A 24,085-nucleotide genomic window follows, 5' to 3' on the forward strand; every position below is an offset into this window, starting at 1 on the left:
CAGCATAGAGATGTTCTCTTGATCAGCTACTGTCAGTTCAGTTGCCCACACACAGGTGTGATGACTGGGAGTGTTCTGCCTGGCTTCTTGATACTGTTCCAAAGGGAGAGTTTTCCATAGGTTGTGCATCATTTGCACAAGCTCCATGCAGATGTCTTTGCATTTCAAGTGGAAGTAGATGGCTGTGTGCAGGCAAGTGGATTCAGCCTTATTTTCCTACCTCTAGGTAAACTGAATCACTTTCTAAACTCCACTGACAAGATCATGGTTGCTTGTAATGCGGGAAAGTTGATGCCTAAATTCTATCATTTATACATGTGGGCGGCATTCTTCCATTTTAGCAAAGGTGCTGTGGATCTTAAGAGATAGTGGCAGGGGATACACACTTTTTACTCAACAGTTGGCTTGAAGGGCTGAGACACATACCTATAGCACAGGGTACAGCCCAGAGGTGCCTGAGCCCTTTCCTCCCTGACTTTATCCGTTTCAGGATTCAGGGCTTCCTGAACCACTTGTTCCAACCAAGAGGTCACAAGTTTCTACCTGTCCCACAGGAGCAGCAAGTTTGCACTGACGTTTGGGGTAGGGCACACAGCCAGCCCCAAGAGCCACCTCTTCTGTGCTGGAGCGAAGAGCTCCACAGGTCAAAGTGCTCTGTGGAGAGACAGAAGGGGCAGAGACAGAATGGCCTTGAGGCAGGCAGGTCACGCAGGATGGCAGGGGTGAGCACATGAGGTCGTGACAGTGGTAATACCCACAGTCAGTAATTTCAGTGTTTTGGGGAACGCGGGCAGGTAGCATCACAGCTGGGCGCTGCTCCACTATCACTGTGCTATCGGTATATTGTGACTGTAAATGGTACTGCAGCACTTCAGTCTGAAAACAAACGATAGTGAATGCTTTCTCTTCTGGGCAGGTGCCATTCCACAGCTGCTTGAAGTTGCCCCTGCTTGTGCCATAACGATCAGCACATAGGAATATGGAGTCTTTTTTTTTCCCTCTCATTTCAATGAAAAAATGAACCAACATCTGTAATCCTCCTTTATCCAGCTGCATGGTCAAAATTGTGCCAAATTTGAGTCTGTCAAGGTGTTTTGTATAATCTCCAGTGAATTTCTGCAATTATATTTGGTTACTAAATACAAATTAATTTTTAGCTGCTTCACAAAGGATAAATTTGCTTTTTTCTTAAGACTAAGAAAATACACGACACTTAAATTATCATTGAAGATTTTGTGACTTCTCTTGCACAGACAGCTAGAAAGAAGAAAATAGAAGATGGAAGGGTGAAGAAAAAGAAATTAAGAGTTGCTGACTGTTCTTCAGTGATGGTTGAAGGGGGGGCGGAAAATTGAGGCTGGACAGAGCAATGAAGAATAGCCACTGCGTTAATTTTCAGTCTGACTACACATTTTCTTTGGGTACTTAAAAGGATGTTTAGAAAATGTTTTCCATTTCCAATTCTATGATATGATTATTCCTCCATAAGGAAGTTGATACAGAATGAACTCAATAAATGCTTATTATTCTTGCTCAATATGTGTTTAATTCTGTCTGTGTTTGTCAGTTGTAGCTCTGTTTTGTGTAAATGCATGTTATAAAGTAGTCTTCAGCTGCTTCTCAGGTTTATTTAAAATGAAAACCGCTTAAGATCAAGCTGGAGAAAGTACCTCATGCTCATTAGAAACCCAGACAGCATAGTGACTATGTTGGTAGGCGCTGCAGTGGCTCTTCAGTTTAAGGTAATATGCCTAAGAAATTACAGCACACCCAGGCACTGAAGACAACTGCCTGTATAGGTGTTCCAGAGGAACAAACGGCCCCTGCGTACTTTCAGGAGGTGCAAGCGGTCTCTGTCACAAAGGTCCAAAGCAGGGCCAGGCTCCCTGCTGGGGAGCATTCTCCACACACGGCTGGTGTGGAATCACCCGTTCTGAAGGCAAGGCTTGCTGGCATGAACACGCGTGGCTCCGTGCCAGTTAGACACACAGCTGAGGCAGCCTGAGGGGAGAGCACATTTAGCGTACTGCTACAGACGCAGCCACTGCCTGCTGCAGCATGCTGCACACATGTAGTACGAACACTGCAGCATCTCACTTGCCCATAGGCACTGCGCTTACTGAATCGGCCTCCTCTGTATGATTTTTTTTTTTAATTACCCTGCCTATATCCTTTCTTTCATGCATCGCTGTTGAATTTTGTTTTTTGTTGTTTGAATTTTCTTGCATTTAATAGTAGTTGAATTTTATTTTTTGCATATTATAATGAGAGGGTGTGCTGGTATAAAAGCAACTCAGTAGTCGGGTCATTCAGACACCAGCTTTTGGGTGTGCTTTACCCGAGAAATGGACTTCAGTCCTATTCTACTGCCAAGAAGGTATTCTGGTATGGTTTTGGCCTTGGTGAAAATCATTCACACTGAAAAATGCTCTAGTTGTAAAGACACTAGGAACAAAGTTATAGCATACACTGCAGGCAAGGAGTACTGCCATGAGGAGATATTTTACACTGGTCCCCCATTGTGATTTTTCAAAATAACTTTACACTAGAAACTCAAACTATGGCCTAAGAGAAATAAAGCAGTAACGGCAGATTTTGGACCACACTGAATGAAATACAGCAACAAACACAAACTCTCCCTGTTTTGCAAGGAAAGAATTTGCTATAAGCTCAGTAATACTGTAATTTGTTTCTCCTGTACCATTAAAACAGACAAAAACTAGTAATTAGTGATGATGCAAAACTTTTAATTTACATGCAACATTTATGGAACGTCAAGGCAACAAAACATACAGTTTTGGCATTTTTTCAGGGGTTTTTTTTTTAAATTATTAATGTTAAGAACTGAGAAAGACGCACGTAACTGATTTCCCATGCACAAAATGACACCCAGAAACTCAGTGGTGTCAGACTACATAAAAGACTTCAGTTGAATGACACATGAATTTCATACCAGTAGCTCCAAGAAAAGAGCCAGCAGTGACCATGACTGAAGATCATGATTATAGCCCCCTCCAAAATACTGACACGGGGGAGAGTGTTGAACAGCAAACAAGACCAATTACATCACTGTACCTTGACGCAGAATGTTGACTTGTGGAATCTGGATTCCCTCATTGTATTTGCAGTAAAAATGCATCTCTAATTACAAATTAGTATTCAATAATGTTACTCAACTGCCAAGAGAGAACATGTGCTTAATGTGATAAAATAACAAGTTCCATGAAGTAATGGACATTCTGGCAGTGTATGAAAGGATTTAATGGTCAGTGTTTATTACAGAGAAATAACTGGGTGGGTACATGAGGGCTTGAAAGACAAGGTCTGGTGGATTTTGCTAAGCTGCTTTCAAAATCTGCATTAAAATGGCATCAGTAGTTGCCTACCCTGCCATGGATGCAATGACCTCTAGCACTGTGGACCAGAAAGTTGGGAAGATGTATCTTGAACCTCCTCCAGCTAAATCCAACGGTGCCTTGAGTTCCAGAGATGCGTAGCCTCATGCTTACAAAGGCTAAGCATTTCCTGTAGCTTTTAGTAAAAGTAAGAATGAATCCTCTTTCTTTCAAGCCCACCTTAAAATGACCACATTATAGTAGTAGTGCCAAGGTACTGTTACAAGACACAAATCAACTGAAACTGTACAGAGTGTGGTGACATACTGTAAACACCTAGAGTAAGCAGTAATTAAAAATCTGTCTTGTATTGCAGCTACTCATGTAAACAATTTATGAAACTTCTTTGGCACAAAAAAGCATTTTCCCTAGCACTTATAAATACGATGTACTTACATGCATTTAAGTTTTGTTTAAAAAGTTACTAATCATACTTATAAGCATTACCTTGATTAGCAAAATTCATAGATAAAGGATTCATTTATCTTACAAAGAATTAAGAATATAGTTTGCAATTCAAAAATTAATTTGCAAACTTTGAAACTGTTGGGTAATCTGGAAAGTTAGTTTCACCTAAAAAACATCTCCCTTTCCCTGCCCACCCCCTGCTATCAGTAATTTAAATCAATGGCAAGTAATTTGAGAAAACTGACATAAGTTCTGCTGTATTACCTCATCAAGAAAAATACCTATTGCACTAATACAGGAACACAAGAAATCTTTAACATGAGAATACTGTCACTACGTTGTCTTTGTGTCCCCTTTTACAGTCTCCTTGGGATCTTGCCAATAAACACACAATCCAAACTTCCCAAGGTGCTCACGCCACCATCCTTAGTCCCCATCTTTCCAGCAAGGCCGATAAACCAAAAATCTCTCATATAACATTTGATTATCTTGACTCTAGTCACTCAAAAGCATTTAGTGAGTTTCCTCAATGTTTACAAATTGCTAAGTATGCTTGATTTTTATACGATCAACTTACAGTTATTATTCACATGCAACTTCAAGAATAAGTAAGTGTTTCAGTGTGATTCTTCAGTGTGATTCAGACATCTAAGTGCCATGATTATTAACAGGAATGCAAAATCTAACACTGAGTCAACTTGAGAAGAGCAGTTGATAGGTTAAATATGCTATTTGACATCCTACTTAACATACACAGATGAAAAGCTGGATTTTTAGGTAAAATGTTTATTTGCCTACAAAGACTGGCATTAAGGATTCCCTGTCTGTTCTGCAAGAGTTGATAGATATTTAAAGCACTGCAGAGAAGCACCGTGGCTAGAGTAGGGCCAGGCCATTGCAAGGAGGAACAGAAGTCATGGCAATTAAGCAGGGGACTGATTTCAACTGTTTCATTTTAAAAATCAGTCATAAGCATCAGATTGAAGTTTTTGGTCAGGTATAGGACATATTTAAATATTTCAAGACTAAAACAGAAAATCTGAGAAGTACTTTTCGGGGGAAAAAAAAAGGGGAATGAAAACTGACAGAATTTGTGAATTAAACAGGTAACCATGAAAAGAAAGAAAATAAGCAGCTCGTTTTTGAAGTCAGAACTAGTAGTCTTCATTGCAAGTCATTTTATGGAACACAAACCAAATGCATACAACACAAAGCTCTTCGCCCTTGCATGTATCTCAAGATGGTGTTAAGCCTGGACTCGTCATTTCTGTTGTGGGACTTGCAAGATATTCACTTGACTTCAGACTTGTAAGAGATTTGTAGCTTGCTACTGATGTAAGAGAGCCACAAAGACCAAGCAATGATGGAGTGTCTTCCTTCCCTGTTAAGAAAAAAAGAAAAGAATTCAGCTAATAATTTTTACAGCACAAGACGACCTGACCACAAAAAAAAAAAAAAAAAAGAAAAAAAAAGGGGGACTAGAGAAAACCCCAGCTGTTTCACCTGCACTATTATGAATTACATACTGCTTCCGCACACACATACTTCATAAACGCCATTAGGAAGACGCATGATTTATGCCACACGTTCCCTGTCCAGGCGGTAGAGATCCCTACCTGTGCATTACATGCTGGGCTGTAGTCAGTCTGCTACAGAGTGATATATTCAGAGGCTCCACTGACTACATGGGGAACTGAAGTTACTAATTCAAGCGCTGTTTTTATTCCGGTACCTTTATATATAAATGGAAATGACGTTATTAACACAGCAGTACCTGGGATCTAATTTTAAACCTCTCAGAAAGGAGTAGAATATAACTGCAATCAGGATATATTTCTTCAAAAATAAAGATGTTTTGGTTTTTAAACCTTGGTAATTTGAAGTGCATTAGGCTCCAACCACTGGAAAAAACCAACTCCACTAATAGGCGACATTATAATGAACACCATCTACCAGCATCTTCCTGTTTCATCCTCCTGGCTCACTGGCAGAATAGAAAAGATCACCTTAAACTAGAGGTTTAAATGAACTTAAAAAGGTCACAGACACAAGTTTTTACTCATAAGCCCTTTAGCGGATTTTTTTTAAAATCACCTCTATAAAGTAGCATTTCTTACAATTGTGTCTCCTGCTCCTGACAGAAAAGTTTTACTTTTATAAGAAAGTAGTAAGAAAAAAACCAAACTACCCAAACCATGCCCTGCCCAACAATTCATTATGAAAAAAAATAAGTCACACATAGTTCTCTTCCATCATTTGTGGTTCCTATCAGCAGTTTCCAGTAGATTTAGGGTCTCACCTCTGCTGAACTTTTTTCAAGTGACTGAATAGCTTTCTCTAAAAATGAACGATATTAGGACTTTTAAAAATTCTTCACTTTTATAAAATATTTATTCCCATGAAAACTACATTCCATTGGAGGACATAAAATACACAAAAAGCAGAGTGGCACTGTTTGGGCACAGCCCTTGATTTCTACAAGTGTGAAGCTAAAAATCTGACTACATGAGTGAGATTACTAGTAACGTGAAAGTTTACTACTTCTAATCTTTCAATTAAAACTCCCATACCAAGTTAGATCAGAGGTATTTTAACAGCAAGATCACATGCCATGTCTTAAAAAAAATATATTTAAACTTAGGTACTGATGAAAATTACTAATTTAAAAGTGAGATGTTATGCTACCCTTAAAGACAGTGTTGAAATCAAAACCTAAACTATTATTATCAGCAGTTTTGCCACGTTTTTATTTACAGAAGATAAAACAAACCATAACTTCAAACAATTAATATTATAAAAAAAGCCCCAACAGCTGAAAGTACATCTGCACAGAACTCTTCAGAGCAGCCATGCTGATTCTATTTCACTTTCTCTAAGCTATATAAAGCTAGATCTAATAATTTTAAGACTGGTTACAGTTTTAAAAAAAGTTCTAAGTTTTACATCCTTGATACTTTAAACCCAAGAAATTTTAAAAGTTATGAACTGCTAAGGCTCTGTATTGTCAAGTCTATTTAAAGTTAGTATTTGATGAAATACAAAAGGATTTTTTATAGCAATTTATGTTCTGTACCCAAATTACTCCTATTTCATAAGTCTTCCAGCATTTTTCTGCTTTTCACAATTGCCCACAAGATGGAGCAGCCAAACTTTGGTAAGTGTAGATTCTGAAAGGGTGTGTATTACATTAATATACTAGCATGGTTCACATCATGTTCCTCTCCCTGTTCTAACAGGGACACTGTCAGGCTGCATCTCCACAGATAAATGTTGAATGCAAGATTCGAGAATGACAGTGGTAGCTGCAAATCCAGTGCCTTTAATCTTTATTCTAAGAAAGCAGAAAGGAAATTTAAAGAACTCCAAAGATTTGAGTTAGTTATAGCAGAAAGATGACAGAAGATCCACCTTGTAGCTGGTTCTGCGATGGAGAAGGAAGATAGGCAACATATTTGAAGCTTAGCTTTAAATACAGTACAAAGTCTTATAATTATTGGGGATGCGGGGTGGGCATCTTCAAAAATCCAAACTTATTTGAAGTATAGTCCTTAGGGAAACAAACAATTTAACAATGAAAAAATATGCCGTTTAATGCAAAGTTTGTTCACACCGAAAATGCATCTCACAGGGACTGAAGATCAGAGCTATGAAGAACAAAACAAAAGGAAGCCACCAGACTGGCTCTGCACCTTCGTTTAACAGGCTCATCCCATCCTGCTTCCCATCCTGTGAGTGACCTGGATCCAGAGAGGACTGAGAAAGACTAACTTCTGCTGAAAGCTGGTCCAGACTTTGAAAACTTTTCCTGCAAGGCAAGTAATATTTAATAGTAACACATTTAAAGATCTAACTATATATCTTCAATTCTCCTTAACAAGTTTTCTGAAAAAGATTAGGCAGTTCAGCTTTTTTCTCTTAAACGCTATTTTTTGTATTTTAAAACACCGATTTTTCCTAAAGCAACAACTTCCTTTTTTTCCTCCTTTTTTTTTTTTTAATTAATCTGAAGGAAGAAAATTTTTATGGTGAGAAAAACCGATTTTTTCTGCCAGCTGATCCTTGCATATTGTAACAGGTAATTCCAACAGGATACATTTCAGAGTATACTAAACAAAATGTGTAACTTTGAGTTTCCCTGTTCCTCTAGGGGTGAATCAAAATAAATAAATACTGAGCTTACTCATCCCATTGTTGATTGTGCTTTCTGTAGAGCAGAGTGTCCAAGGCAACAGCATTGACATCCAGAGCTCCTGGGGAAGGCCACTGATTGGTGAGGTGAGTAGTTAATTCTTGTCTTGATCGCAAGTCATTGTTCTTTAGCACAGTCCTGTGAATACAAAAAGCAGTAAATTTCAGCCTATTAAATACAATTCCTTAAGGTACAGAAAGAAAACCAGGGCAAATGGTCCTGACCAAAATGATGTTCTGCTTCAAGTGACCAGATTGCAATTTTCATAAAGCATCTTAAACTGTTCATTTTTCCTAGGGGAAGCAACTTAGAAACCTATTGAGACTTATTTAGAAACAGAAAAAAGCTTTCCGCAAAAGCAGTAAAAAAGCAACTGCGTTCTAAAGATTCTTTCTGCCAGTATCATGATTATTAACAGGACAACTACTTTGCAAACCAACTACAGGAATGTGGTGTCCTTTTTCCCCCTCCCCAATTTTTTTCACAGTTTGAACACCTCCCCAATACTTCTTCAGAATGAACTAAAACCCAGACATGGTGATTTCATTATATGCTTCCAGGTAAAATATAGCACACAGTTATTCTGTTTTCTACCACCTTCCATTTTCTAGTAATTTATGTTTCTAAATTACAGCAAATGTGTTAACTGAGTACCTTACATGTTCAAATTAGTTTTGCCTCATTCTCATGAAGCAGACCAGTTTTCTAAAATTCTGCAAATGAGGAAGCTAACATGCCAATATTGGAAATCATCTGCCAAGAGTCATAAAGAAGGAAAGTATAGGGTTCTCCAGGCTGCAAGACAAGATCGGTCTTTTTCCAATAGTACAAGGCAACCTCCAATCTACCCTCATACTGCTGTAGAATAACTCTAGAAACAAAAGTAATGTTGCTTGTTAATCCATAAACTCTCCAATCCATGAAATAGTAGGCAATAATAAAATGCTGTTTTACAACAAATTCGACTATCTCTGGCCTGAAGCAAAGAGCTAAAGTTACCCATCTCTGTACTGAATGCGCTCAGTTCAAAGTCAAATGCCATGTTGTTATATGAAGCGCCAAACTGTCTAGCAATTTAAATAACTATTCATGGTATGCATACATTTATATAAATTCACAGATAACATTGTCAACAGATCTATTTTTACAACGCAGTTTTTATTCTGGTGGTATCTGAACTGCTTTGACAAGAACCTCGGGAAGGGCACAATAATGTAACACCACTCAAAGAGCCAAAATTTCCCACAAAACAAGGTAAGGAAAGCAAGTTCAGTAAGGAATTGTTAGTAGCTGAATTTGAGAAGAGACAGATGCACAGCAATTTTGCAAGAGAAGGTGGTGAAGCACCACAGTGAAGAAAATTATTTGCAAGAAACTTTTCTCAAGAGGACCAATTCCCCCAGCATTCATACAGGTAACAACTTTTCTACCCAAGGATGTCCCTCCTCATCCTCTTCTAAGTGGTCTACAGGAATAACCACTTTGATAACCCAAACCTCTCAATACTTTAAAGTATCTTCTATGGTATTCACTTCCCTAGGTAATCCTCTTAATACACGGGGCACATCGAGCATTAAACAGGTCTGTTAAAGGCTTGCTGATTTGAGGAAACCTAAACAGTGACATAACAAGTTCTTAGGAGGTTAGTCAGTTACACTACATCACCTCCTTATTCAGAAGGAGTTCTTGTATGCTTTTAGAGAAGTTTCATAATAGGACACAGTCTATATTAGAAACTATACACACAGTAACTAAGTGCAAATTCATACACAACATGCACATGTAAATTTCCCTTTGGACAACTCCTGTACATTATCACCACAGCTGAGCAGCAGTGTTAACCTATCAGTAAACAAGCACGCTGAGCAAAGACAACAAACTCATGCCATCTACAGACAAGTTACTAATAGTGGAACTTCGGCATTTTACATGTAAAGTTTCTGTATTGAGGCTTTTCTCACACATCTTTATGCTGTAGTAAGCTAACATTTCACCCTTTCTTTGTGTGCAAAGAAATTCTGATCAAACACTAGCCAAACAGCTTGAGGGATTTTCGCAAAACAACATTTTAAGACAGTTCTAGTATATCACTACTTAAACCACTCTACCACGCTCAGGAAGAAAACCAGGCATGAAGTAGGACACAGAAGTAACTATTCTCCTCTTAAAACTATTATGCTTTATTCTGAATCTTTAAAAATATCTATAAATAACTTTGAATATATAAAATCAGTCCAAACACAGTATTCAGTATATATAAAATAGCAGTATAGACAATAGAAGTTAGACAAAATACTCACAGCCGGTGCTGGTAGTTGCCATCTATTTTTTTAGCCTTCTAGATTATTCAGCTGCTCGCTCCTTTGCAGCCGTTTTTAAAGTATCATGAGATTCCACTATAGCAAAGACTCATTAAAGGCACTGCTTGCAAACAGCAATTCTCTCAAGATAAACGAAGGCAGTATCAATTTATGCTTATTAACCAGACTTATTTTAAAAGTCAAAGTATTAAACTGCACAGCATCGCTTAATCATTTCAGTTGGAAAAGACCCTTAAGATCATCAAGTCCAACTGTAAACCTAACACTGCCAAGTCTGCCATTAAACCATGTCCTTAAGCGCCGTGACTACACAGCACACAGCATCCTCATACTCTTAATCACCATGAGGCAAAAAGGACCCTGCTCCAAATATTCAAAAATAGGAAGAGGAAAAGAAACAGAAACAAAAGCATTTACTATAGAAAGGTGTTAAAAAAGGCAGTATGATCAAGTTTTAATGAGGAAAAAAAAGTAGAGATTTCAAAACACTCAGTGTGAAAAAATGCTGCACAAGACCAAGTACTGTCCTGCTCCTGGTCAGACAAGAGGAGCTCTTTCTAGAAGTTAAGAGCTCTCAAACGACAACAATTTATTTTATCCAGGGCAGACTGAGTTTCTACAGTAGCACTCTTGTTCCTCAGAACACAAACACAGTAACTGGTGCTGGCCAACTCCAGGCTGTGATACTGCAGGGTTTGAAGTAGAACTCTTCTTAATGCTCACGAGCACAATGAAAATTATGCCATTTAACCGAAAGCACAATATTACTATTAAAACTTCTTTATCTGCTAGTATAATGAAAGAAGTTTGGCATATAAAAGTTTTCAGAGGGAAAATTAGAATAAAGTCTTCACGGAGCAAAAACTAGAAGTGAAGAATATGTTTAGAGGTACAAATGGTAAATAGGGGTATTTGTGAAATTTGCAAGTTTCACAAAATATTCAAGAATAAAATGTAAAAAGCGTATTTTCTGTTATTTAAACACACACACACAAAGGAACTACTGAACATTTTCGACCTTGAGTGGGAGATATTTCAAAAGTGCTACCGAAAGTTCACATGAAAATAATGTAATGTAGATAAGCTTCTATATGAAATGCCGGTCTGTAGTAAAACATACTGAATTGGAACAGCCTATGTACGAACAGCTTTATTCTACTGCTTATGTTCCCGAGAATGAACTGTGGGTGCGAAACACCAACTGAAAATCAGAATGACCCGAACACCTGTAGATCAAGACTCAAAGGCTAGGTTTTATGAAGGACATTACCTCATAACTTATAAGCGTAACTTACATGAAACAAAATCCATAATACATCATAAGAATAACACCGAAGATCACAAGTATGCAGGTCTATTTTTAAATAAAATTCAGTAAGATACTGTTCTATTGGTCTGTAGCTGTGATTATTTAAGGATGATACAAGATAAGGTTTGGAGACAATACGTTAAGCCATTTAATACAGGAGTAAGAACATCCCAAAAAGGGAACAGGAAGAGAGACAGAAGGGTTTACTATAGAAGGAAGTTAATAAAGTAGGAAACACAAATGAAGTTTGAGTTAAAACAAGACAACGAGCATATACAACAAGCTGTTAACTCCTTTTTTTCAGTCAAAATAGAAAACTTGAAAGCCAAAAAGAAGATAAAACCAACGGCTTCCAAATGTAATAATCTCAGGAAGGTAGTTGGTACATGGAGAATACAGTGGATTTTAATAAGCGATTATATGATTTTTATCATTTTTTTTGAATGAAAGAAAGGCAGCGTATGAGATATGGCTGAAAAGGGTGTCCCAGACTAACAAGGTAAGACTGCAGAGTACATAAAGTTTTATGTAGAATAAGGAGAATATGTAAGAAAGCAAGGGGGGTTAAAGTGATTTATGGTATTTCACCTAATCCAGGCATGAAAAAATTCTTGGTTGTCTGAAAACCTGTGAGCTACCATCCACAACTGGCATCTTCTCTACCTATAACCATTTCCATCTCTTTATAATCATGTTGGCAAAAAGTAGCAGAAGCTCTCTTTTTTGTGATCTGCAGAAAGAAAACAATCAGTTTTCTCCTGCTCTCAACATTTGTGCCCTGAGCAGTCCTCACCCCGACAAGTATTTTTATAAGACAACTTAATATCATATTTAAAGTTCTGAAAAACTTAACAAAATAAATAATAAATAGCGAAGAGATGGCAGGCAGAAAAGGAGTATTTCTAATTCTTTTGGAATTGCTGAATTGTTATATTCATACTGAAAAGCAACGAGGAAAATGCAGCAAAACACTTGTTGGGATTTATTACAGGAGCAGGGCATCAGTGACGCTGGAGACAAAACATATTTTCAAAAAACTGCCGTTACAATGATCAAATATCCTTTGTATTACTTCACAGCATAGATTTCTCCATAATGCACATATATAAGTACATTATACACAGTCTCACCATGTTAGCCCAGTATACCATGTCTAAGTTATGACATTTAGATTGTGGTAGGTTTTATTTAATATCTAAAAAAAGAAAACTCCGTAAATTCAAAACCTCCATAAACTTAAAAATACTACGGCAACTAATAATTTGGTAGGAAAAACAAGCAGCAAAAAAGATGAGATCATCATCTTAAAACTAGAAGACATCATTAAAACCCAACAAATATTTGGTTTACATTTGTATTTGTTGTTCTTTACATCAGAAACCAGTACATAAATTAAGCTCCTCTTGGGGGGGGGGGGGGGGGGGGGGCGGGAAGGAAACAGTATTCAATAAAAACATCCTGCTAATGAATTCCTACCTATTACAAAAGAATACCAAGGATTCGTTAACTCATCAACACTAGCGTATTCCCATGTTAGGCTTAAGTGTCTGCTTGATGTGCAGATACATACACTCCTTCCAGGCCTGTAAATTTACTTATATTTATTCAAGAATAACAGCAGAGTATTAACATCAGGTTTATACAGCTAATCCCAGAAGTGTCTCTGCGTGCTTCTGACTTTCAGTCCTTTAATTGTGTATTTAAGAAGTAGGGAAAAGTGAGATTAGTGAAATCTTCCAATAAAACGTCCTTCTGTAGTAGAGTTCACTGGCCCTGTCTGTTAGGTGTTCTCCATAATATTTACTTGACAATGTCCTCAACTTTTATTATTTTATTTGATATGTTTATTTCATGATTTATTATTTTGAGGTTATTTAAGTACAAGCAGACTACAATTATGTATGGTATGCATATAATAATAAAATACAATTGAAAAATTACTGCTCATTTCCATCCCTGCTCCACAGTATGCTGCCCTTTCACTTGTTCTGGTACAATCACGTAGGAACCACTCTGAAAATGGATCATTGCAACAGTAAATTTTTTAAATCTTTTTTTTAAAGCTGGTTTCGGGGTTTTTAGGAGGTTTTGGTTTTTCATTGTTCATAAAGTAACCCGCAAACAGTTCTGTTTGCCCTAGCACTGCTTTTGGGAACTCTGCTACCTCTCAGAAGGATAAGAAATTACTCCTTTGAAGTAACACATCTAAGACTTCTGCATCTTGAAAATGTGACCTGACTTGATTCACTCCTTTGTAGAAGGGTATAGGGACAAAAGACAGCCTGTACATGGGGCTTCTGCGTGCAAAACCAAAATGATATAAAGAGAGGCTTATCTTTGGTCATTTGCCATACTGTAACTATATTACCTCTGGAAATTTAAAAATAAACAAGTAAATAAAAATTAATCTCAAGTTTAGTCCAACCTAATACAGAAAAGCCTTATCTTGGTAACCACATAAGATTTCTGGTTTCATTTTAGCTAGACTGGATTTCCAGTTTCCCCTGGAACAAATCCAGATTAATGCCACTGGAAGCCTATTCTGAAAGACCCACTTACAGATATTTTTTAAAATAATAATAATAATAAAAAGTCAGTTCTGTTTCCAATTATACCTGTGAAAAACCAGTAATTTCTTACCTGCAAGTTTAATTTCTCCAAATCCAGAAAATGCCAATCCAGTTGGCAATTTGCCCTCCTACCAGCAGATGAAGACAGGAAATAAACCAAACAGACTAATTCCCTAAGAAAGGGAATTATATCAGATGAGTGCTCCAGTTCAAGAACTACCTGAGTAGTGAAAAGTAAAAATGAAAATAAAAGCTGAAAAGAAATAAAAACATTTGAATAAGAAAGAACAAGCTTTAAAAACCTTTATTTAGGACAGGAAATATGGAATGCAAACTCAAATTGATAGCATATATGAACATAACTAAAATCTGTAAAAGCAACTCTAAAATAAAAGGAAATTTTCAAACTGTCAGTACTGTAGCAAGACAGTGAGCTGTCTGGACTGGTATGTCATTGGACTTTGAGAAATTAGATCAGCAGGTATGAAAATGAGTTACTTACCAGTAGACTTTGATGCTGCAATATATCACCTCCCTCAGGTTTGTGCCCTGTGCACAGACACAGTATTCCCCAAATTAGATGCCAGAGCAGTTAGATCCCAGCAGACCTTCTAATGGCAGCTGCTGCAGTGAAAAAAAGCACGCATGTCCTACCACACCACATTTATTTTTTTTTTACTCTGACTGGCCAACAGATCTTCGTGTGACACAGCAACGGTACTAGCTGTGCCACAGAATAGATCCCCTTGAAACTTTTTCAGCAATCTTTTTATCACCTGAAGATCTTGAAATATATCCTCCAGTAATAAAATTACTGTCATCAACTTTATAGAGCCTTTGATCTCCCTGACCTTTGGAGTAACTTGGCTAAACTTGCATTGGCAGAAATACCAGCAACTTGACTCTTGAGTTCTAAGTCTAATTACTGTGGAGATTTTATTTCAGAAGACAGACCTCAAGAATGGACCAGAACACAATATGTACAATATGGTAACTCTGCATGTGCTCATTAAAATACCACTGCAGTGTGTGACTGACACTCTTCATGTCCTTGCACAAATAACAAGGCCAGATTCCTTTGGAGGAGAATAACGTGAGATGTTTTTTACCCGTGAGACTTTTTTTACCCATAAGACTTCAGTTTCCCCAGATAGTAAATCTTGACTGAAAACAGGAAAAATACTGAACTTGACTAGCAACTTAAAGAACAGCTTTTAATTCAGTTCTTCAAGTATCAGTTCTTGTCTGCCAGAAAATGGAGGGCTTTTAGCAAATGACTTTTTTTTGACAGATTACCAAATTTGCCTTTAGTAAATATCCTCTCAAATTGAGCTTTTCATTCAAGGATTATTTTTTTTTTCATGTCAGTCATGTAAATACAAGTTATATGTCTATAACTGAACCCCTTTTAAAAGAACACTTCTATACAGGTGGTGGGGGCAAGGAAAAATACCAAGATTTTTCTTCAGAGCAGATGAAGAAAACTTCACCAAAATCAGTGGTCTATTTTTTTGCCATTTTAACATGTTTTCCTTTAATTCAGTAAAACCAGCAATACCAACTGCAAAATGGTTGGGTAAACTTTGGGTGACAGTACAACCACTTTTTAAAACTTCCACTCACACATTAAGCCAGCATGAGTTTCAGCAGATGGATCTTCTACATAGAAAAAGATTTGCCAAAACCAGCATACAAGCTCCTTCAGAATGCCATGTTTCTAATCACAAAAAAAAAGTGAATAAGGGAATCCTGACTGACTTTGAGACTTACTTTGAAAGACAGAAGACCATGTTGGTTAAAAAAAAATGCGGGGGGGGGGGGGGGGGGGAGGCTGCAAACTGTGAGCAATGTAAGTTCCTCCTGGTAGTTGAATGGGAATTAATACAACTACCAAACTACGCAAACAGTAAGACAGAGCTTCAAAGTCTAAGACAATCGCCAAATGAAGAATATGCAGGATGAAAATGTGATCCAAGGGGAGAGGGGGCAAAAATCCCCCCCAGAAATCTCCCCCCTGCCCCCCGAAAAGAACAGTAGAAATGGATACATGGGAAGAAAAAACAGGTGGCAATGAAAATCTTTGCCAAGCATACTTTAAATTATAATTTGGATAACAAAATACTGAAAATTTTAATTATGTTAAGTAATGACAAAGAGAAAAAGCACCAGTCTAAATCTCAACCACTTGCTATCCAAATAGAAAGGCAGCTAATAAAAGCTTCTTGCTCAAGAAATCAGGTAACATACTACACTGTATTTTCTTGGTTTTAACTTCAGACATTTCACTTTTTTCTATTTTAAGCCTTTTCAGAAATCATTTAAACTGTGTTTTATTTTAACAAAACACTGAAAAAACCCATGACAAGTTGTAGCATTAGAACTGGATTTCAAAGAAAGAAAAGCAAATTGTATCCTAAATTTACAAATACCATCCATAATTCAAAAAAGACTCCAAACATTTCTGTGAATCTGTGTGTGTGCACACTATTTGTATTTTAGAAAAACTTTAAATTTTGTTTTGAAAGTGGAAAATGGATTTTTCTATTCGTTTTTACTGGATGAAACTCGACTTCCTGACCTGATCTATTTAAACCAATAAATATAGTTAAATAAAACTGAAATTTGGGATAATTTGGATATTTCTTTTGTCTGAAGAATCTCAGAGAGACTGTGTCTGTATATCAATGATAAAGTAATATCTTTGCAAATACAGAAGTAACCTCTCACCATTTTAACCTGGCACTATTCTTCCAGCCTTACAAAAATTGGTTATATTGTTACTAGTTGTCATGTAAAGTCCATTTAATTTGGTATTGGACTTCATGTAAACTGCATTAAATGTATTAGAAGAATATAAAAACAACTTTTGTTCAACTTCTCATTCATGTATACGCACTATCAAATAGTAGCTTTTCCTGTCAGTATCTTCCAGAATATAGAAGAAAATCTACAGTAAATGAATATGAGGGTTAAGAAATGAAACAAGAAAAATTGGGACTCTCAGAAGCAAATGATAATGCAAGTTTATTTATTTAAATGAGTAAAGCACAAAGAGATCAAATTCAGTCTCTATGACTGTACTCCAACAGTTAATGATTACACACCATGATTGACTTACCCTATTTTTTACCTGATGTTCTTTATTCCCTCCATTCACAGTATCAAGGTATTAAAACCCTTTTCTGAAATCAAAGCCTCAGGTTCACCTGTTCTAGACATGAGATAATTCTCTTTGTGGAATTAAAAGAGGAAAACATTTTTTTTTTTTAATAGGTCCTTTAGCATTACTATACCAAAGCAAGTATTTTATTTTATTTTTTTTACAGTTCAGGTAATACTAACAAGAGGGAAAAACTCCATGATACATACAATATGCTTTCCTACTGGGAATGTGCATCATTTGCAACTGCATTGCATTGAGACCCTTAAACGTTCAATACTTCTCATTGTTATTTTGCAATGCCCTACTCCCCCCTGCTCCCAATCTTAGAATTCTACATTTGATAAAGATTCTGAAATTCAGAATGCATGAAACACTAACGTTCAAGTAACTTAAAGCTTTCTTTCTTGCAACTTCTATGCAATGCCTTTATCTACAGGAGCATAGATATTGACGAAAAGAGCAAGGATGTCACTGTAAAACCAGATTTTAATATTACACAGTAGAGGCTCAGAAGGGGATACATTGCCATGCTAATGTAATTAACTATGCAAAACCATCAAAGGAAAGTCCCTATAATTCTCTAACTTATCAAGAGAAAAAGAAAGGAAAAAAAAAAGAAAAAGAGAGCAGAGAGGACACACCCCCTACAAAATGAGTATCCTTCACACTGGAGTCAGCCAGCACTTTGCTGTAAATATACCAACACAACTTGTCCTTGAAGGCAGCAATAACTTAAAAAGCTTTTAACTTTTTTAAAATTTAAGGTCTAGTTTAAAATAAAACTTTTAAGCCCACTTTTAAAAAGTTCAGAATGAGAGATTAAAATATGAGGGTTTAAAAACAAAACCCTATCTACTGCATCTTGCAGATTAAGTCCTTTTCCTCCGGCTGCTATCAATCCAGAAGCTTTTGGCTTCCTGCTGCGCAATAAACCCATGCAAAATCCCCCTGGATTCTAAAAATAGTATGTCCTCTGTCATGTCAGAAGCTTGATTGCAATTTTGTTTAATTCTGTACATTCCTTTGCTGTACCTCACTCTGTATGCGCCACTCTAAATTGCATGAGTCTGTCTGTCCATGTTCTATGCCCAGCAGAACTTTTCCTAGTTAGACTTTTAAGCAAAAAAACTCCTATGTATTCACAGATTTCCACCTCACTGAAAACTGAACTTGCCTTCTTGCTGTCTACCAGCAGGAGTACGATAGTACAGCAAACTTCAAAAGAAAGAATTCCACAAAAACAAAATCCCAAATACTGCCAAAACAGTTTTAATATTTATCAAAATATGCAATATTTTTTCTATGCTGTTTTAAAAAAAAGAAAGTACAGACAAGTTTAGAAAAGAAGGAGCTGAAACCACACCAGACCGCAATACTAAGGATTTAAAATTGCTGCTGCAAACTTGAGAGGGAGACAGAGGACATATATGAAGCATTACAAATAGAAGTGTGGCTAATGTGAATTACGGTTTGATAGCGAGGATCCATGAAAGCTTTAAAGGGAAAGAAGGATTAGCATTCTCAATTTTGACATTCTAGGAAAGAAATTCACCAAGAAGATCAAAGATTAAAATTTAATCTCCCACTTTCTCTCAGCGAGAAAATAAAGCAGCTACAACAAATTGGATTTACTGTACTTAGGAGTTGAGGAATTCAGTTTCTTTAAAAAAACCCAAACAAACCAAACAAAAAGTCTTACAAGAAAACTATCTGAAAATGAAGGCAAGAGTGCTAAAAAAAGTCATCTAGCTTTCCTATTTCTGCAGATTGTTTAGGTTTTGAGCAAGGATTACAAAGCCAGGCAACCCACATTTAAAGTTTTACTTACAAGGAGACACAGGATAAATTTCAAAGCCTTAGCTCAGACCCTTCCTGCTTCTGTTTCTTTCTCTGCTTTACCCCTGGCAGCACGGTTACAGCCTACATCCTCTATGAATTCATCTGTGACCATCCCGCTGCCTGTTCTTGGGCAGATATTTGTGGCAGCACTCTGAAGGCTCTAGGGCATTTACAAACAGAATCTTGAAGCAAGGAAAAGCACTGATACTATTTCCGTAAGCAAGTTATTTAACCAAATGGGGCATGATCAGTCTTTGGAAATGAATCATCTTTGCTACAAAGAATATAGTAAATCTTCCTTTTAAGTACTCCTTAAGGGATCTGAAAGGAATGGTGGATTTGAAACAGAAATGCTCATTTTGCCTGAACTTTAAAATGTATTAATTTACTCTGGCATGCTGCTCTCTCAGAATTATTGTGGTTATGTTCAGGTGCTACTGAGCATGAGCTGATGGACTTCTCTGAAAGGCAGAATGCATTAGCTTGAGCTCAGTGCAGTGCTAACATAGGGAAAAAAATAGTTGTGTGGACAGAGTACTCCAATAGTCAGTGCCTGAAAGAGTGAAGTGTAAGTGACAGGCCAAGTACAACTCAGGAGTGGAAGCATACACAGAACATTTACTGTAATTAAAGGCTGTCACTGAAACAGTCTCTCAGGGTTGCAACTACACTGTCATTTCCTGTCTTTACAAATACATTTGTATTATCCAAATAGGAACTGCAGCGTTGCTGAACCTATCAGACAGCTATATTAAAATATTAATAATGGAGTACAAGTACTGTTTGGGCCTTGAAAACACTGACCAATTCTGAAGTAACAGCCAGACAAATTAAATAAATTACCTTTAAGTTTTACTAGAACATAAAAGAATTCTTAATTATACAGACAAGCTTAATACAATGTAAGACATGAGTGTCCCTGCAATTTTGAGTCTTATTTGAGCCATAACCAAAGACAGAATTCCAAAGATGGAAGAGTTTTAACATTCCTTTCCTCCACAAAAAAACAACCAGAACAAGACCGCAATACAGGAAGAAACAGCAGAGAGCGTTAAAAAACGGACTGGTATAAAATATAGCATAGCCACCGAATCCAAGAAATAAATTTGCAGTACATGTGATAAATTGAAAAAAAAAATAAAATACTGCACTAGTTGGGACAAAGAGGCTGTACCATCTTATACCAGGCACACCAGCCTGAAAACGTGAAAAATATTTCAGGAGGAAACCAACGTTGGTAATAATGATGGAGATCACTATTGTCTTGTCAACAAATATCACGGCAGAAGGAAAAAGATTAAGAGTATTTTAAGTTGAGGTTTTTTTACCTTTGTATACAATGCTTTCCTTTTCACTTAATTTTAGAAGACCTTTTTGTGAAAGTGATTAGCTTCTGTAACATCAGTGAGTCACTATGTAGGGAATTAGTCACAGAATCACAGAATGGTTTTGGTTGGAAGGGACCTTAAAGATCACCTAGTTCCAATCCCCTGCCATGGCAGGGACACCTTCCACTACACCAGGTTGCTCAAAGCCCCATCCAGCCTGGCCTTGAACACTGCCAAGGATGAGGCATCTACAATTTCTCTGGGCAACCTGTGCCAGTGCCTCAGCACCCTCACAGTAAAGAATTTCTTCCTAACATCTAATCTAAGTCCACCCTCCTTCAGTTTAAAGACATTCCCCCTCATCCTATCACTACATGCCTCGTAAGAAGCTCTCCTCCAGCTTTCACTATTCAGAATATTGATGGAATCTCTCCAGTAATCATACATCGATAATTAACATATATAAATACCAATTTCAGATGCAGAATCTGAACCTTAAAGCAGCAAAATAAGCAGAGTTTGCCTTAGACACAGGTAGTATGTAAGCAAAAGACTAAGACTCACCCTAAGGGGGAAAAGGATTGTTTAAGCTGAGATAAAGTTTTAAGGCAAGGATGTTGTGGGCAAATAGCTCCAGATTTTGCCCAATCACTTCTTTGACAAAGCTAACTAGTTCTTCAAGGCAGTGGTCTCCAAACTGGGATGCGCAAGACAGTCCTTTGAGGTACAGGAAGAAAATAATTTTTGTACTGTTAATAAATGAAAGAAAATAAATCACTGTTTATTTCACCTTTATATCATCCTTTTTAATTTCTATTTTAGTGTATGTTTTATAATGAACATAATAGTACAGAAGTACATGTATATAATTTAAAAATAAATAAATATATCTACATGAGGGGTGTGCGCTCAGAATTTTTTTACTGATGTGGTACACAATCAAGTGTCTCTCTGTTCCAAGAAGCACTCAACACTTCTTTGCATGATCTTAGAGGAGGAAGAAATGGCTGCCTCTGTGAGTTTTGAATACTCCAGGATACAGTTCCTTGATGATTTGGGATCCCTCTCCATCACATTTTGAATGTTACGGAATTTGAACTGTTTTCTTCAGTTAGGCATGCCATGGATCACAGGTTTCTCTTGGCTGTCCTCCTATGAGCTGCTATTTTTAAGCACTGAAGAGCTGTTCATTTTAAGCACTTTAAGGCCTTAAGAACTGCCCCACCCTCACTGTAAAAATACACTATTTCTGTAGAAGATAGAGCCAAAAGCACTGTTCCTTAATGTTCAACTACAAGTCCCAGGTAAAAACATGTCCCAGTGACGGCAAACACTTCTGAAAAAGTACATGAAATGTATATGAATATGCCTCATTATTATTACAATTGACACATATCACTAGGCAATTACTTCATCTAGAGACGCTCTAAGTGTGGTGAAAGAGCAAGTTGTTAGAATAGAACAGAATAGTTCCAGTTGGGAGAGACTTAAAATGATGATCTGATCCAACTGCCTGATCACTTCAGGGCTGACCAAAAGTATATATATTAAAAGCATTATCTCCAAGTGCCTCTAACACTGACTGGTACAGGGCATCGATCACCTCTGGAAAGCCTGTTTCAGCGTTTGACCACCCTTTTGATACAGAAAGGTTTCCTAACATCCAGTCTGAATCATCTTCTTGATCAGCTGTGCATTGGTTTAAACATGTCCAACTGATGATCAGATAGTCTATTGCAGTTTCAAACTTTTCAAACTTGATTGAACCAGACACCTGCCAGGATGGTGAGACATCCAGTTCCCAGATGGGTGGGCATATTACTAAGAAATCAGAAGTTGAGACACACAAAAAAAGTTACTCTTTTGTGAATAATTTAATTTGATAGATTTTCAGCTTCACCCTTTTCTCTAGATATTGGTATTCAAGAGATCCATGAAATGGCTTTTAACTAAGTTCAAAACTCTGCTGTTCATTGTGGTTTGGATACTCAAGCACGTGAGACAAAGCCAACGTTCAACAAATTTCAGGATTCTTAAGTTTTGCATAGCAGCTGTAAATCAAAAATTACCTCCAAGTTTCTCCAGCCTCCTATCTCCATATTTCATGCATGACAGCAAACTACCTTATTAAATGTGAATACGGAAAAGTTTCTTTGTAGGTAATCTAATTTATAACCTGGAAGCCTTGCTTATCATTAGTGTTACCTGGTTTCCAAGTTGGCAACAACAACCTATACTGCCAAGGAAGTCAGATTTTTCATTCCCCACCCTCCACTTTTTGTTTTGTTTTGGTTTTTTGGGGGGGTCGAGGTGGGGAGGCAAACCTAGAGAGACTCAGATTCTCCTCAAATCCATGAGAATACACACAGAACATTTTGACTTGCATGCCTGTGAAATACCATTTTTGAAACATCAACAAATACTTACTCAACAGAAGTTTGAAGCAGTAGAACTTGCTACCTTAACAACAACAACAGCCAGTGGAATAGAAAAGCATTGTTAAAAAGAAAATATAGAATGTTTATTTATAATAGTTTCCATTACACAGCAAATAATCCTAAATCAGATCTCAAAGTGTTTTACAAACAGTAATGTAGTATGCCTTGGGCAGAATTACAATCCCACACTTGCTCTTACGTGCTGATAAGAATTTAAACAGATTACAGAATACATTTACTACTTCAAAATGCTACTAACGGTAGGGTAGCAAAACACTAAGTTTTAGAATTACACGAACACCATTCTAAAATGGCTGGACCATAAAAAGTAATTGGCCAAAAGTCATGCCTCATTACAGTCACATTAGTGATACCACTTATTTTGCTGCCAGCTCACTTTTGGTCAGAATAATAAAAAAAACCAACAAACCACAACAAAAAAAACCCCAACAAAAAACAAGTATGAAAGAATGATTAAAAGATGTTATGACTGGCGTTGACCATCAGAAACCTGCTAGGTTTCCCTCTCCTCAGTAAGGAACTATGAGTTCCTAACACAGTTTTAAGAAGAGTTCATCTGACAGGCATGCTACACTCACAGCAATAACAATGCAAAATTATACCTCTCCCTCCAAATATCCAGTGTAGTTCAGGCTCCTGACTGCAGTGTCTCACAAACAGCTATACAAGAACACACTGTCAAGATACAACAGAAACTGCTCCACAATTTGAGCCTTTACATAAAGAAGCCAGCAAACAAAATCAAACTCCAAAGACAGATCTTTAGAACAGTTTGATTGCATATAGCTCAGCTAAAAATTAACAGCAGGTCTGAACATTCAAAATCTCCAAGTATCAGAGTGGTTTAAAATGAGTTCACACCTTCCCCCCATCTCCTCCAAATAATGAGGGAGGCCAGAAGTACAACACGAATCATAAGCTGTATCAGTAAGTTCAGCAAAGAACTCAAGAACAGTTATCTCAAAAGCTTACAGGCAATCAGCAGCTGAGGGGTGGGGGAGAAAAAAAGACTTGGAAAACCATCTTTTTTTCTTCCTCAGCTCTGAAATTGGCATAATTAAAATGTAAATTCCATATTCCTGAGGATTTTTATAAAATCCATTT

At 37.1% G+C, this 24,085-nt stretch overlaps 1 protein-coding gene across 2 annotated transcripts in view; it reads right to left on the reverse strand.

Moving 5' to 3' along the window:
- Positions 1–3,240: 3,240 nt before the first annotated feature.
- Positions 3,241–24,085, reverse strand: part of RUNDC3B (RUN domain containing 3B) — a 55,288-nt gene continuing 34,443 nt past the window's right edge. The window contains exons 9-11 of one of the 2 annotated variants that reach the window (XM_040593029.1): positions 7,984–8,130; positions 7,493–7,608; positions 3,241–5,184 (exon numbers count right to left, since the gene is read on the reverse strand). In XM_040593029.1, the coding sequence (XP_040448963.1) occupies positions 5,039–5,184; positions 7,493–7,608; positions 7,984–8,130 (409 nt within the window). In that variant the 3' untranslated portion in view covers positions 3,241–5,038. The remainder of the gene's footprint in view (positions 5,185–7,492; positions 7,609–7,983; positions 8,131–24,085) is intronic. The other variant, XM_040593030.1, reaches the window with a different exon arrangement.

This window comes from Falco naumanni, chromosome 4, assembly GCF_017639655.2.
Source record: "Falco naumanni isolate bFalNau1 chromosome 4, bFalNau1.pat, whole genome shotgun sequence".
Lineage (NCBI taxonomy): Eukaryota > Metazoa > Chordata > Aves > Falconiformes > Falconidae > Falco > Falco naumanni.